The sequence below is a fragment of the Dermacentor andersoni genome, chromosome 8 (assembly GCF_023375885.2).
Source record: "Dermacentor andersoni chromosome 8, qqDerAnde1_hic_scaffold, whole genome shotgun sequence".
Classification (NCBI taxonomy): Eukaryota; Metazoa; Arthropoda; class Arachnida; order Ixodida; family Ixodidae; genus Dermacentor; species Dermacentor andersoni.
Window position 1 is genome coordinate 22,198,501 of NC_092821.1, and position 16,259 is coordinate 22,214,759.

The 16,259-nt window shown below is 44.7% G+C and overlaps 1 protein-coding gene across 3 annotated transcripts in view; it reads right to left on the bottom strand.

The window, feature by feature from the left end:
- The window catches only part of LOC126526611 (deoxyribonuclease TATDN1), a 61,900-nt gene extending 50,306 nt beyond the window's left edge, over positions 1 to 11,594 (bottom strand). The window contains exons 1-3 of one of the 3 annotated variants that reach the window (XM_050174476.3): positions 11,349 to 11,594; positions 6,361 to 6,424; positions 3,555 to 3,649 (exon numbers count right to left, since the gene is read on the bottom strand). In XM_050174476.3, coding sequence (XP_050030433.2) covers positions 3,555 to 3,649; positions 6,361 to 6,406 — 141 coding nt within the window. In that variant the 5' untranslated portion in view covers positions 6,407 to 6,424; positions 11,349 to 11,594. Of the gene's footprint in view, positions 1 to 3,554; positions 3,650 to 6,360; positions 6,425 to 10,715; positions 10,821 to 10,990; positions 11,260 to 11,348 lie in introns of those variants that run through there. The other 2 variants (XM_050174474.3, XM_050174477.3) reach the window with 2 other exon arrangements.
- Positions 11,595 to 16,259: the final 4,665 nt, after the last annotated feature.

The window sequence follows — 16,259 nt, forward strand, 5'->3', positions numbered from 1 at the left end:
AATCGGACTAGAGGGCAATCCATTCACAGCAAGCAGTGAATTCAGCCTCCATGAAGGTTGCTTGCTGTGGAGTTCCAGAGTTGTTATCCCAAAATCTCTGCTAGGCAAAGCCCTGACTTTTCTTTATGGTGGACATCCTGGCATTGAGAAAAGCAAGTCAATTGCCAGAAGCCATGCTCGGTGGCCAGCAATTGATGGTGACATCGCTAAAAGCGTAAAGGGTTGTGCCACATACCAAGCTTACCAGCATGCACCTCAATGCATACAGCACACACTCTGGCCATTTCCACAAAGGCCTTGGTCAAGGCTTCACTTTGAGTTTGGGGACCCGTTCTTGCAACATATGTTTATCGTCATTGTTCATGCATATTCAAAATGGGTCGAAGTCTGTCCAGTGGCTTCAACGTCATCCGATGCTGTCATCACAGCATTTCGGATAGCAATTGCACATTATGGTCTGCCAAATCTCATTGTGTCTGATAATGAACCTGCCTTTGCAAGTGAGCGATACTTGGAATTCCTGGCTTGGAATGGGATATGTCGCATGCTTGTACCGCCCCACCATCCAACTTCAAATGGTGCAGCATGGCATGTTGTACAGAGATGGTCAAGAACAAGATCAAGAAGATTGGTTGTGGATCCTTCCAAACCCAAATTTCAAGGTTCTTATTTCATTACAGAACCACATCACATTAGGTCACTGACAGAGCACCATGTGAAATGCTCATCGGAAGGATGTTCAAGACACCTTTGGATGTTCTTCACCCAAGCTTACAAAGTTCAGTGCAGCTGAGACAGCTTAAGCAGAAGTTGCATGCCGACAGAGGGTGCTGTTCTTCCCCGTTGCCGTATGTGGGAGATAATGCACTTGCAAAGAACTTCCGTCAAGGCCCACCGTGGGCACCTGCACGTGCCGTGAGCACCACACGTCAGTCACCAACTATCGTCTGTCTCAGTGATGGCACTGTCTGGCATAGGCATGGCGACCACTTAAGTCCTCAACGCGAAGTCTCCACACCAACTGCTGGACCATTGGAGCCTGAACCTCCTACAATACCAAGCATCAATAACCGTCCAACTGTATGGGATACTCATCTGACTGTTTCTGCAAGCTTGGTTCCAGCCGTTAATGTGACTGGTGGCACAGAAGAGACCGCTGTGAACTGTCGTGACTCAGTATGCAGCAGGTCTCACTTACGAAAAAGCACCAGAAGCCGCAAGCCAGTACAGCACCCCCCCCCCCCCCCCCCGCCCATAATGCTTTTCTTGAATGATCTAAGGGAAAAGAATGGTTACAGTTTCGTTTTAGCTGTTTGTTGCATGGCTCTACTTATGCCACCCTGTAAAGGTGGAGAAATAGAACACGAGATCAGTTTTCAAGTGCAATCCCAAGTGTACGGTCATGCTTAGTTCACGACGTTGGTCCTTGTTCCTTGGGCATAACCGTTGATGGCGACCGCAGAGTTGGTTCGCCTCTCGGAACTGCTCAGCTACACTTGTAACAATTGTCCTCTTGATACCCTTGGTTATTCGACATTCTGTTAACTTGGCCATTTATTCAGTCCCATGAAATCCGAATTAACGAGGTTTTACTGTCGTCTCTTCGCAGTGAAAAACTTTCATGGTGAATCAGTGCTGCAACAGAGTAGCAAGAAAATCACGAACACATGTTTATCAGTGAAATGAGGACTTTCACCTTTATGAATATGTTGTCATGGCTGCTCATGATCATAACAATGTTGTTGGACAACAACGTTGTGGTGACTTCATTCTCAAGCAAGTCTGAGTCTTGTATTTTCACCTCTAACTAGTGTCATGTGAAAAATTGGAGGATGCTTAAGCTTCACCTTTAAGAGTGGAACGTGATAGCATTAAAATATCCCTGTGTGCTTCTCTCCCTTCCCGGCAACTGCAGCTTATGTAATCATAATGTTTAATGGGAAACGCTGGCGGCAAACGCTATGCACGAAGGCAAGCTTTCTGGTAGAAACGTGACCTCTTGCATGGGCTGATCTCGGAGGTTTTGCAAAGCGGCACCAAACCTCAAAGGCAGCTGGAAAAGGGGTTTGTGTTTCAGGTTCTGCGTAACAGAATTATGTTTTCTTGAATATTCAAATTACAATCCGACGCCATCATGTCCGTAAGTTGTGTGCAAGCCATACTTTACAAATTTTCAGACATATTTTACTTTGAGAAATTAAATTACAGTCAACGTCCAATCTTTCAGGCTCCTTAGAGGCCGCGAAAACGTCCGAAAAAAAACGAATGCATGCCTTATACTGCTCCCAAGCGGTCAAATCACCACAGGCAAGTCCAATATAGCTCTAGAAGCCTGCCAGTACACGTATTAGGCGTATCGGTGCTCATACTGTGGTAGGAGGCTGTGGGTGCACACGTGTATAATTAAGGAATACCTACTGTGTCCCATGACACTTGCCTCATCCCACCCTTGGTATACTTCATTGCGTAACACTGTTGTATTGAGGTGAAAATAACTTTCAGGAACCAGCATTATGCAACATGTGCTTTCTGAGCTTCGAAGCCATTGGCGAAGATTACAACAGCGAAGTCAGCACCATTTCTAACAGCGGCAAATTGTTCTTAATGAAAAACACAGCACCGAACAGCAAGAAGCTTGGTAGCCACTGTCAAAGTAGCTAGGCCTAGCATTGCTGCGGTGGTGACTACGGCAGCAAGTAGATCTGCGTGTGAGAGCACCTGTTCAAGGCAGCAAGATAATCAACATGGCGGCGGTGGTGCCTTCGATGAGTGCCATTTCAGACCTGCAGTCATGGTAAAATGTCTGGAAAATTGGACGGCAAAGGATTTTTACGTCCGAAATTTTAGAGTAGTTCTTACACAATGACTCTATGGGGTACTGTGGCGGTGCCTCGAACGCGTTCGAATTATCGAGCATGTCTACAAAATAGGTCATTGACTGTGGTTTAGTAATGCCCATGAGCCATGTGGAGGGCCTGCGTTGTTCAGGATGCATGGTGGGGTATGATTTTTCTCTCACGAACAATGCTGCCAACGCCAACGCCAAATTTTCTGCAACACGGGGCCGTTAGTGCTGTCATGTTAATAATCCCCGCAACAATACTGCCACGCTGTATGGTGGAGTCACATGAAGAGCAGGTCAAAGAGCACAGGTCAACATGGCAACTTACGTGGCAGAATGCAGCCTGTCAATAGTCTCATCTATTTGTGGGAGGAAATATAGTACATCTTCCTCCACCCCCGAGTTGAGGCGTCAATAGTCAATGTAGAATCTGCATGAATCTTCTTTTTGGTTATCGGTATTCTTTTTTTCCTAAACTGGAGCTACCCAGAAACTACAAAATGACTGAAAGAGGCCTTATTAAAGGACCTGTTTGCCTTGTTTCTGGATAAATTTCCACTGTGCAGGAGAACAAGGGTGAAACTTCTGTCATATTGAGAGTGCTAATTCAGTGCTGATGTGGCGGTGGATGGGGGAGTGTGGTGGCAAGGAGATGTCATGTTGGACGATGAAAAGAAAAGCTTCACTTCATTGAGTAAATAAAGAAACTCACCCTATGCACTCCGTTGGCTTGTGCCCTCTGCAACACTTGGTCGAAGTCATCAGGGTGCTTGCGTGACCCGTTGTACAGGCCACGGAACATAGGGTCTGCACATGCAAAATACCTCACTAAAGTCCAACAACAAGGCCAAATTGAAAGCATCTGAAAATAATCAAAGAACTGGGCTGATTGATTCATTATTTCATTGACTGACTAACATGTCGAACAATTGATGGGGATTGACATCACAGGGGCTATGACAGTTGCCACAAATAAAAGAAGTGATGTGTGCATAAGAATACATAATTAACACTGCAATAGCGGTAAGATATCATCATTAGCACTAAAAATTTCAGCAATCCAATCTGACTGAGAGTTGGGCATGTTGGTAAGGATTCGTGTCACACAAAGGCAGACGTGCAAATACAGACACCAGAAGGAATGAAAAAGTGTTTGTGCTGTCCTTTTCACTCCTTCTCCTGTTTACACGCCTGCTTTTCAATAACATGAATCCAATCCAATCCACAAGGCAATGCAGCTGTAGGAGCTGCAGTAGCTGCAGGATTGTTTGTGTCCACTCTGTAAGTTGGTTAGGCTACCATGATCGGCAAGGTATTAAAGAAGTGTAATATTTTAAATACAATGGACAACACTGAAGATGACATGCTACAGGCTAATGATAGTCACATGGAAGCATCCGACAGCAACGATGAGGTGTCTGATCCACTGTAGCTTGAATGCAATAAAATTCCTTTCTCCAATTAAGAATAAATCACGATGACTCTGAACCTTATGAAAATCTCACGAGTGAATAAAGTACATTGCTTTTTTTCATTTCAGCTTTCTGGCCACAGGACTCATACACTCGTTACAAGTGTGGGTATATTAGAATTGGGTGAACAGTGCAGTACTTCTGGTTTATTATCTATAAAACTGGCAAGTAATATACCAAAATGTGGTACTAAACTATATTCATTGTGAAATGACAACTTAGTACAAGATTTTGATGTAGAGAGTTGAGCCGAAAAGAGTTATCTATAGGTGAAGCTCTTGTTTACACATCATTTAGTAGCTTAAGTTGTGGGCTGACCTGTTTCAAGTCTACAATAGAGCTGCTATTTGAAATTGTGAAAAACGATGCCTCAAGCTTCTGCCCAAACACTGGCCAACAAACATTACCATAACTTACCTGTTCCATTGAATACTCATAATAACTTGTAATACTCATAATAACTCTTTGGCCAGACTTGGCCCTTGTGCCAATCAAAACCACATATCATCATCACCACAGCTTACCATCAGTTACTACTACTTTGTTGGTACTGAATTTTTTAGTATGCATCTGAACTAAAACATCAGAAGCCAAGGTGGGCTAAAAAACAAACTTGCATTCTGTTTTACATTCACGAAGCCTACTATACATAATAACATCTGTAAATTTTAAGTTCCAGAAGCTTTCTGCATATAGCTGGTGGTGTTACTTTGAAGCCCTGTGTTCCATATGAGTGCGAGTGAATATCTGCTGCAGGTGCCGTGTGTAAAATCTTGTGCATTAATGCAAAGGCACTGACGAAAACAATGATGTTCAAAAAGTGTCGCATACTTCTTAGACAATTCTTCCTGGACCTTTGCTGCACATTTGTATAGAAAGTGTTTTAGCAGAAGGACTTAGAAGCTAGACATGTGAGTATTAGCTCTTGGTGCCAGTATGACATAATGTAGCAGTTTCATTCCTTTCATTGTTTCTGAAATTGCTTTACATCAAGCATATAGTCATGTTACTACATACATAACAAAAAATATTAAGTTTAAAGCAAGCAAACAGGTCCCGTCCGCCACTTTCACTGAGGGTGCATCTTCAGAAGCGGCAAACCTACTACACGGCCAACTGTTATGCTCATGACAATATGTTTCAAGTGGCTTGATGCTTGCTTCCCAAGTATGCTGGACATGTAATAGTGGATGTTCTCACATCTGACGTTTCTGTAGAGAGCTCACAAGAGCCCGCATATTGTAAATTTGACAAAGCCAAATGAAGAAATGAAATACCTTTGCAGGTGTATGCCAGTCTGAGCAACTGATGCATCAGAGACAGGGAAGCTGTATGCATGACTTCTCACACCCTTCGAAGTATTAGGAGTTTGTTTTGGCACTGCCAGAAATCTGCTCAAGACTTTGCAAATGATTCACTAATCCTTTTCATGTGCTTAAATACAGTATCCAAGTTTTTAAAGGAGACCTGGGTACTTTTTATCATTTAAGAAAAGACGGGGCATGGCGCAAACATGTTCATCAGAACAGATTCCAAAATTTATTTGGCCAAAAGCCCAGGACACAATACCCAGGAAATGTTTGTCAATTTGCACCCCTCCTAGCTGACCTCCAACTAAGAGTCGAAACATGACGTCAGAAACAAAAATTAGGGATTGGTGGCTAAGATATACCACACAAAGTTCTTGTCTGCTTGACTGAGGTGTTCACAGGGTAATTTTTCTAACTCTTCATAATAAAGTTTCCAAGCAAATTTGGGGTTCTGACACAAGGTGCATAGCGGGCTGCTTTTCATCATTTGGTGCCAACCCTGCTGTCTCATGCTGGCCTTCACCGCTGCTTGGAACCTGTTGCCGAACTCAATTTACTAGCTTTGGTGTTAAATTCTTGATCTTTTCTAATGCAGTAGGCGTTCAATGCTTCCGAAGGTGCAAGAAATGTGGTGAAACTAAGCTTGCAAAGAACTGAACTCCTGCCTGAAGGGGATTTGCATAAACTTCTGCAATGTGCACAACCCGCTCCCCATGGTGAGCGAGTGTTGACCCACCGGTCAGGTTGGCACCGATGTCGATGAGACGACGCCTGGCTGCCATGGTTCTCTAGCCTGGGCCCTGCGCAAGTTCAGTCAACATCATCCCACCTCAGCTGAGACGCACTGTGACTGGATTGTCAAACCACAACTTTTTTCAATTACAGTTCAGCAGAAAAAAAAGTTTATTTGCAGTTAAACTGCGGAGAGAAAAAAAAAAAAAAAAGCTGAGACCGGTCTGAACTTGCTTATGCTCAGTTGCATAACTTAGGAATAATTACAGAAAAACAGTGGAAATATATTCCATACAACAAACTGAACATTTCTACTCAGCTGCACAGAAAGAATGAAAAAGAAAAGGTACGTGTTCCACTGCTTACGCAGCAAACAGTAGTTACAAAAAAAAAAAAAAATTGAACACATTCTGAAAGCACACCTCACAATCAATGTGTAATTTCTACTGCACCGACATTATACTTTGGCAAGTTGGTGTAGCGTCATCTTAAGAAACAAAGTGCAAAGACAAGAAAGAAAGAAGCAACGGCAAGATGCTCTAGCAAATACTAAAAGGTTCACTGAAAACAAAACAATATTTATAGGCACAATTAAGTCATGTAAACACTGGGAACATGGTTCAAAAACATCAGCATTCAAAAGCAGAAGTACTATACTCTAAATTAGCGATACAAAACTTCTCAAGCGAGCTGCGTGCCACGTTGGCACAAGGACTATCGCACTGCAGCACAAACGACGCAATCAAAAAAGACCACATAGCAGCAGTACAAAAATGCAACACAGGCTCGAAAACAGCAAATGAAGAACCATCATCATTGTCATAATTTATTTTACCCTCAGGGGTGTCATAGTCGCATTTGTTTATTTATTTAATACGTTCAGCTCATTGTACAGTATGTAAATAGTTCCTTTCCGCTTACTCTACCCTTTCTCACTATCCCCTTTCCCCGTCTCTTCCCATAAACCCACAACCACTGCTTACAGTCATTCAGGTGTCTTCAGGTTCAGATGTAGCTAGACATTTATAGTGTGGTGCGCAGTAATTTTCCTTTTTTCGTCTTCTTCATGCGATGTAAAAATGAACATTCAAATACTACTACCGAAAGCAGCATCAGCTATATCCATAACTATGGTCACTCAGTTGACCTCCAGGATGGTGATAACATGGCTGGACACTTTAGGCTTTAGTTGCAGTTTTTATACCGATGCTGCATCAATGGAAAAAGGCTTTTCTTCTGATGCTTCATTTGGCTTCAAGGTACAGAGCACTTTCCTGCTAAAATAGCATACTTGAGCAGAATGGCGTAAAGGTAGGTACAGCTGTTCTGTTGCTGCCTAATAGCTACCTGTGATTACTATGCACCAATGAACAATTCTGGATGAGGATGAACTTCTGCATCCCTATACATAGGGACCAATGGAAACCAGTTGCCGGTTAACACTAGAGTTTGTCCTAATAATGCAAACTGTTTAATATGGGCACATAATGCGATATCTAAAAAAAGAGCAAGCACACTAGCAATGAAGATGGCTCCATGTTGTGGAATGCAAGCAATTTTGGAGCAATACAGCGCTTTGCAAGATGTAGTGGTTTACCAGCTTTTAGAGTAAACATTGCTTCATTGTTCCCTTACTTCATCAATTTGTTCAAGACTTTCACTTACATCAGTGAACTGTTTTCCTATTGAAGAAGTGTGAAAAGATATGCCGACCAAGATAACTGAAAATTCAATCACATTTTGTCTCCCCATATGCCAGCCTTGTTCCCAATAAAACCCATAACAGAAACACAGCGTGTGCATGTTTCAGTATGTGACGCAAGCAGCGAGTGTACACCGTCAGAAGTGTCCCGTCATTTCTATTCAGCATGTGCACCGTGGTCTTTATGTGCAAGGATTCTAGATGCAGGCATGACGCAAGCGTCTCTTCCTTGGCCAGAACACATGCACTTGGCCAGTCAGTATTGTGGCTTGTAGATTCAGCAAGGGTATTTGAGGTCACAAACCGTTTCCTGTCATCATACTAATGCTATTTCACACGTTTCTTGAAGTCATCTACTTCGCCAAATATACTTGTAATCACAGTTCTCACACATTATGAATAGACTACACTGGGGAAATTTTCCTACGGCAACTTGTCTTTTACGCTTACTAAAACGTTTCTTAGTTTGCGAGTTCACACATGCGCAACTTTGATGTTGTACCTGCGCATGATACGAGCAATGGTCTCACTTGTGCCAGGGACATATGGAATGGAAGCTCGCTTCTTTGGAGACTACATACAACGCTGTCTTTCTGGGAGTGACACTTTTTTCCATACCGAGGACAAAAAGGACGGAAGGCAGCCACAGGTTCTTAAATCTTCACAGACGCTCTCAATATCAAGCATGCAGTCCTCATGTCTTGTGTAAACGGTTTTTACTTGCTGGACGGCATAGAAGGAACAGACCTTTTGTGTGAATGCGGATGTGCCGAGTTACAACGCAGGTGCTGGCCTGCATGTGTGGGCTTCCTGTAGACGTAGGAAGAAAAGCCAGAGTCGCCGCACTTGGCAACAACATCAAGAAATGGTAGACAACCGTTTGCTTCTTGCTCGCCAGTAAACTGAATCGCTTTTTCCATGCTGTTAAGATGAGCAGTGAAGGCAGTGAGAGCATCCTTGTGAATTATGCAGAAGCAATGATCTACATATCTCAGGAAAACCTTTGGAGAAGGGCTAAAAGATGCAAATGCCCGACGTCCTCAAAGACAAGATTTGCAGCAGAGACAGAGAGAGATAAATCCACAGCTGGTGTACCATGCATTTGCAGGTAAAAATTCAGTTTGAAGACAAAGTATGTATTCGACAAAACAGAACCTCAGAAGTCCTAGAACATCAATTCGAGACCCCTCGGGCAGCAACCCGTCAGATTCGAGGGCAGCGGTGCAAACCTTTACAGCCAGTTTCACTGGAACACTTGTGAACGGTGTCTTAACATCAAACGAGACCCGGTATTTTCCCGGCCAGATTGGCTACCGTCAAACTTTAGATTTCAACTGTTTCCCTAAGGGTATTGCTACGTGCATAGGGCATCCAACACATATTCCTGTATTTTTCATTGTATACGTGAGGACTTCTTGCCCAATGTACATCACAAAGAGTGACAAAAATAAATGATACAGCTAGTGAAACTACATAAGTTACAATATGCATTACTTTCATTGCAAGTTTCAGGTAAGCGCACTGGAGCAATCAACTTCCTTGCACTGTGTCATGTAGTTCAGGACAGTTCAGTGCTCATATTGATACTTCATGCACAAAGCCTGCTCTAGCTCTCTTGCAAAAAGCAAGAAACACAGTGAATTCACTGCGAATGAACATATCAATTTGTGAAAGAAATGGCAATATTCATATTCAACCACGTCAAACATGCCAAACTAATATTGGAACTTGCTGCACATCCTGAAGTAAGAGCGCAGGCTGACAATTAATATGTATAAAGGATTAGTGGCATTAAGGAAAAGCCATATTATGCCTCCAAAGGTATTCTGGATTTACATAAGCTATGACATACATGTAGCCTTCCGTTGTCAAGTACTCGGAGAGTAAGTGGGTCAACATGACAATACAAAAGAAGCAAACTTGAAGATCATTCCATCATTTCTTAGATGAAAAAAATTTCTCAACGAAACAAATTCATGACAACATGGTACAGACACTAGGAGACGAAGCGTTATAATAGCAAACAGTAACGAAACAAGTCCGAGAGTTAAAATGCAGCCCCACAAGCACTGTAGCGGAACATTACCCATGGCAACCTGAGATTGTAGTACAGCGTAGAACAGAGTTGAGAAGTCGTAACTTTTGCTGTGGCAGTCTATTGCAGCTATTTAAAAAGGAAAACTGTTGCACAGCAGGAGAACCTTGGTGAAAAATAATTTAATGTGGTTCTCCTGTGTCAGTTCTTTTATTGGTTCCACCCTTACAATTCACGGAGTGCAGGCCATTTGAATGGACCTGTAACACACTTGGCAATGCAGTTATCAGTCTGCCACAAAGCTCACAGCTAAGAAAACTCCTTGTTAAGTGACCATGCAGTGCCTTTGCAGGGCAGGAAACAAAACAAAACGGGAAATAAAACCTATCAGCAGTAGGGGGCATTGATTATGTGAAGGGTTGTTATTAAAATTGTCTTTACTGTTAAATTTCACTCCAGAAACATGGGAGAAAGAAATACGAAATGGAGTCCGCATAAGTGTTACAACGCTTCTTGCGGCAATATTGTACAAGAGAACGTTAGAGTACACCACTATGTAATACGATTAACTGATTAAAACGTGAAGAAGATAGTCGGAATAGTGCAAATGCTATATACAGACCTCGGGATAGCGTAACATGTCCCGCACAAGTTCGTGATTTTCTGCAGGAATGTGCTGACAAATAAATGTTCATTCGTTAACCCGACGTGAATCCGGCATCCTTGTTTTCCGATCAACGTTAGCAGCTAGCTATTAGCGCTGCTTCGCATTCCTTGACTATGCACCACGTGACCCATCAAAGAAGTTTCCCAGTTATGCTTTTAGACACAGCTCGGCGCACGCAACGATCAGGCGGCCGTCCCACTTCCCCCGCATGCAACATCTGCTGTACGAACCTCGTAGGGATACTTGCGACGCGGCAGCACTCCCGAGATCAACTGAGCTCGCGACAAATGTCGATTCGGCACACACCGCTCCAAGGAACCGTTACTTGCACTCGGAGTTCTCTGACAAAAGGAGCGGAAGTCTGAACGGGTTTTTCGAGCGGAAAGTGCGGTTTAAACACCGCGCCGCCGGCCGGACCACGGAGCGCGTTTCGACATTTTACCGGTTTGGGCGGAAGGCATGGGCGACAAAAACTTACAAAGACCACATCCGCGCGTTCCTTTCTCTCGTTCCGTTTCCCGACAGAACGATTCGAGCTGAAACCGTTCGAGCTAACGTTCGCAATATAAATGTGAATGCAAACCGTACCGTTGGACCGCACGGCTCCCGCTCAAGCTGTACGTTACAGCTTTTCGGCGCCGATCGGAAGTGACAACACCGTCGAAGGATTCTTCAGTTCACTAGGAGATTGCGCGCCTCATCTTCGGAAATGTTTACAAGCACTTTTCACTCATCAAAACGCAACTATCATCACACCAGCCGCACACACTCGGTCCCTTCGACGGGCTTTCGGCTTGTATTTGACCATTTCGCCGGCGCTTCGGCTGCTTCGCGAAGAGAGCATAGAAGATAGTACCGAAGCCAGCGCCAGATACAAGGCGGAGCGTGAACTTCCTGTGGTATGCAGCCGCCAGAGGAGCTGTTGTCACATTCCCGTTTAATCACTCATACAAGCAAGCGGGTGCAGTAGTGCAGCAGCAGCTTCCAGGTTTATTTTGTGCGGACGACATTGTGTTGCTAGCTAACAATCAAAGTGATTTGCAACGTCTGGCTAATATCTGCGGACAGGAAGGCAACAATTTAGATTTGAAATTTAATGTTAGAAAATCAGGTGTTATGGTATTCAATGAAAACAGTGAACAGAGAGTGGCAATACAGGACCAGGAAATACCTCGGGTAAGAGAACACCTTGGTATATGGATAAAAAAAGACAATAGATATATGGACACACAGGAAAAAACAACAGTGAAGGGTAAGAGAAATGCAGCCATAATGAAGCACAAAGCGCTATGGGGATACAATAGGTACGATGTGCTCCGGGGTATGTGGAAAGGTGTAATGGTTGCAAGACTTACTTTTGTAAATGCGGTTGTTTGCTTTCAATCAGGGGTACAATCGGGACTCGATGGGAACCAAAAGTCAGTGGAACGCCTCGCATTGGGCGCTCACGGAAAGACTACAAATGAAGCTGTGCAGGGTGATATGGGCTGGACTAATTTTGAAGTGAGGGGAGTTCACAGTAAGATTGATTATGAAGAACGACTGAGGAATATGGAAGAAAGTGAACGGGCTGGGAGAGTGTACAGGAAAAACATTGATTCACGGTGGAGGAAAAGAACTAGGAGAGAGAGAGAGAAGTTTAATGATACGAAATGCTGAGAGGTCGGCCTGAGGTATATTCCTCTAGCCAGCTACTCGGCATTGGGGGACTAGGGGAAGAGGGAAGAGGTGCATGATGGGTGACGATGACGATAGAAGGAAGATGTAGAACATATCGCAAGCAATTGGGCATGCTCAAAGTCTGCAATCCAGGCCCGTAGTTTTTAAAAAGTTCAGTAATGCCTGAATGGCCTTGAAACTCGATTGAGCATCTGGCCAAGGGCCTAAAATAACGTCCTCCGACAACGGTGCGCTGTCGAGACGCGTAAGGTCGTTGTCCAACCTCTCACGCTCTTCCACGTACTTAGGGCAGTCACAAAGCACATGACCTATAGTCTCAGTCACATTGCACACCTCACAGTGTGGAGACTCAGTGCGTCGCATGAGGTGCACGTATCCGCGCGTAAACGCTACCCCCAGCCTAAGTCTGTGCAGAAGACTGGCACAGCTTCGTTGAATTTTCGGTGGTAGCCTAAAATTCATGGCAGGGTCCAATCTCTGGAGTCGTCTGTGGCGATTATCCGGATTGTCCCAGTGCTTTGCTGTCAATTTTCGGATGACACTGGAGAGGAGACAGTTGGCGTCCGCTCTTGAAAAAGGAATTGAAAGCAGTGACTCTCGTTCTTCGAGTGCTTTCTTCGCTTCGGCGTCGGCCAGTTCGTTGCCCTGTATGCCACAGTGACTGGGAATCCACTGAAATGTGATGTGGTGGCCGTTTTCTTGCGCTAAAGTGTAGAGTTCGGCAGTTTGAAGAGCCAACACTCTGTAAGCGCTTTCTTTCAACACCACTCTAAGTAGTTGAAGAGCCGATTTTGCGTCGCTGAAGACTGTCCATATTTGAGGAGGCTGTCGCGAAATATATTGAACGGCCTCTCTGATTGCCACTAGTTCCGTATATGTTGAAGTCGTCTTGTTATGCAGACGAAACCGTCGAATGACTTGATGCGCAGGCACGACGAAAGCCGCACCAGACGCATACGACGATACCGATCCGTCTGTATACACGCTCACCGAGGAGTCATATTCTTTCGATGTATATTCAAGTGTTAAATGTCTGAGGCCGACGGTAGGTATTCGCGATTTTTTAGAAATTCCTGGAATAGATAGACGTACCGGTGTTTTGGACATTACCCATGGGGGCATACGTGGAAGGTCAGCCGGGGCAAAGTATGCTGGTATGGCAGATTCTTGCCATTTAACGGCTCTTGAAAAAGTGGAGTCCGGCAGTATATCGGGTAATGTCGATAAGGGATGGCGTCCATGACGACAAAGCAGTCACAGGAATACTCGAAGAGGTTCGCATCGTAGATAGACAGGTAAAGGGGTGACGCGAGCCACCTCAATTGTTCCGTGGGTTGAGGTGCAACGTGGAACACCGAGACATGTTTTCAGTATTCTTGCCTGGGCACTTTCCAGCATGCGTAAACATGACGGGCTCATACCTGATAAAACTGGCAGGCTATACCGAATGTATCCGACGTAGAGAGCCTGGTACAGCCGGAGTAGCGAACGCTCAGATGGACCCCACTTCATACCGGCCAGAAAGCGAAAAACTTGAGCAAGCCCAGTTAATTTTTTCTTTAACATTGCCACATGTTTCGACCATGAAACACCGCGGTCAATGACAACGCCGAGGTACTTGTGGTGGGTGACATATGGGATGGCATTTCCATTGATCATAATTGGATACCAACACATAAGCTTCCGTGTGAACGCTATCGCAGCGCACTTGTCTGGGGCCAGTTGCAGTCCTTGGCACTGCACGTACTGAGACGTTAAAGAAACAGCTCGCTGCAATCTGGCACGAATTTGCGGTCGCGTGACTGCGGATGCCCATATGCATATGTCGTCTGCGTATGTACTGATGCGTACTGTATCAGGAATTATTTCCGCAAGGCCAATAAGGGCAACATTGAAAAGAGTCGGGCTGAGAACTCCTCCTTGAGGCACTCCACGGACCACAGCGTGTCTTGTCGTTTCGCCATCATTCGTGGACATGAAGACTGTACGACCATCTAGGTAATTATCAATCCACATGTAGAGACGGCCGCCGATGCCAGAACTAGGAAGCTTACCTATAAGTATGCGTGGGCAACACAGCAACACAGAACGTCAAGCAGAAAGTCAGAGAGGCTGAAATAATCTCATGGGGGGCGGCAATGGAGAAGAAACCTGCCATGAGTAACTACTTAAGATGAAAAAATGAAATCAGGAAAGAAACAATTTATGATAACTCAAAGGGAAGCTCATTACTTCTCGAGGCAAAATCGGGATGCCTTAGAACACGCACCTAGAAAGCGAGATATAAGAAGGAAGAACAAGAAGCATGTGCTTGCTGTGGTAAAGCTGAGGAAACGATGGTGCATGTTTTATTAGAATGTGAAAACGCCTGCGCAGTGGTCGAGTTAGGCACCACTGGCCTCCTTGAAGCCCTTGGGTTCAGCGAGAGCAGTGGAAAAGTAAACGTGTGCGCAATAGAGATTAGTTTAAGAGGCGATCGGAAGATTGGTGGAAGAAAAGTAGGGAAATGACAAAAAACGGAGATGTACAAAAGCAAAGTTCCCAATAGGGGATCAGAAAATTTGTTTGTGGGAGTTCATAGGGGTTCTTTTTTTATTGTTTAACCTAGGTAGGACATTATAGGCAGTATAATATAGCAAGAGCTTGGTGGCACAGCCCACCGCCCCGTTCCAAAGGGCACGCTCATAACATCCATCCTCCCATCCATCCGTCAGTGCAAGCGCATGAACTGTACATGGTGGGTAGCGGGCGTTTGATAAGAATATTGGCGGCGAGGAGTTACGGAGTCGCCATCTATCGGAAGCGCATCGCTGGCGTAGTATGTGGGATCACGTGGCGCGCTCCTCATAAGTTTTGCTGTCAGCGCTCACTGAAAACACCACGCGCGAGCTCTCCCGGTCATTTCTGTAAGTACTTTAGAAACGAGAGAAGTTTTTTACTGTCTAAATAATAATCTTGGGCAAACTGAAAGCATATAATCCTTTACAGACTCTATCTCTTTACCGAATACGTACAGTGAACGCCACTGCGCGCGGTCGCCGCGATGGAGTCTCCCAAACCGGCTTCTTGCGTGAAAGGTACGTAAACGCTGAGAGCAAACTATGTGAAATATGTTCTTATAGTGTTTGTATAACTAAATGGAGCGTAATAGAACGAAGCCTCAATGCAGCGATCGCGCAGGTTCGCAGCGACCGAATGCGCGTCTGCATGCTTGTCCGCGCACTGTTTCGCTTTCTCCGCGCGCGGCGCGTTTTCGCACCGTGCCATTAGCTTTAGGCCGCAGAATATGAGCATTTGACAGTATACAAGCAACCATTGTTGCGTGGGCGCTATCAGAGCGGTTGAAAAGTAATTTCATTGTAGAGACTTCGACGCCTACAGGGACTGTGATGTGCCGTCGCGACGATTCAATATTTTTTCTTCTAAATTCTTTGAACTTTCAATTATTTCCCGAGTTGCGTCGCACTGTATGTTTATCGGTGTTCTCAGCGCGCAATTTCCCGCTGCTCCTTTTTTGTAATCCAGTGCATTAATTAATAACATAAACATGACCATATGCCATGCTTTTTTAAGTGTGCTTCTTACCGCTGCCTTCCCACTCCACTGAACTTGCCACTATCTATAGCATCGACAAGTTCATAGACTAAACCATCATGACATTAGTCGGACTGGATCGCGCGTCTCAGTGCGCGTTTTCAGAGAGAGAGAGAGAGAGAGAGAGAAAACATTTATTCGAACCATCGAGGTGGTTGAATTTGAGGTCGAGTGGGTGGTGTCCTCATTCCAGGACGCCACTGGCCATGGCTGCTCGACGTACTT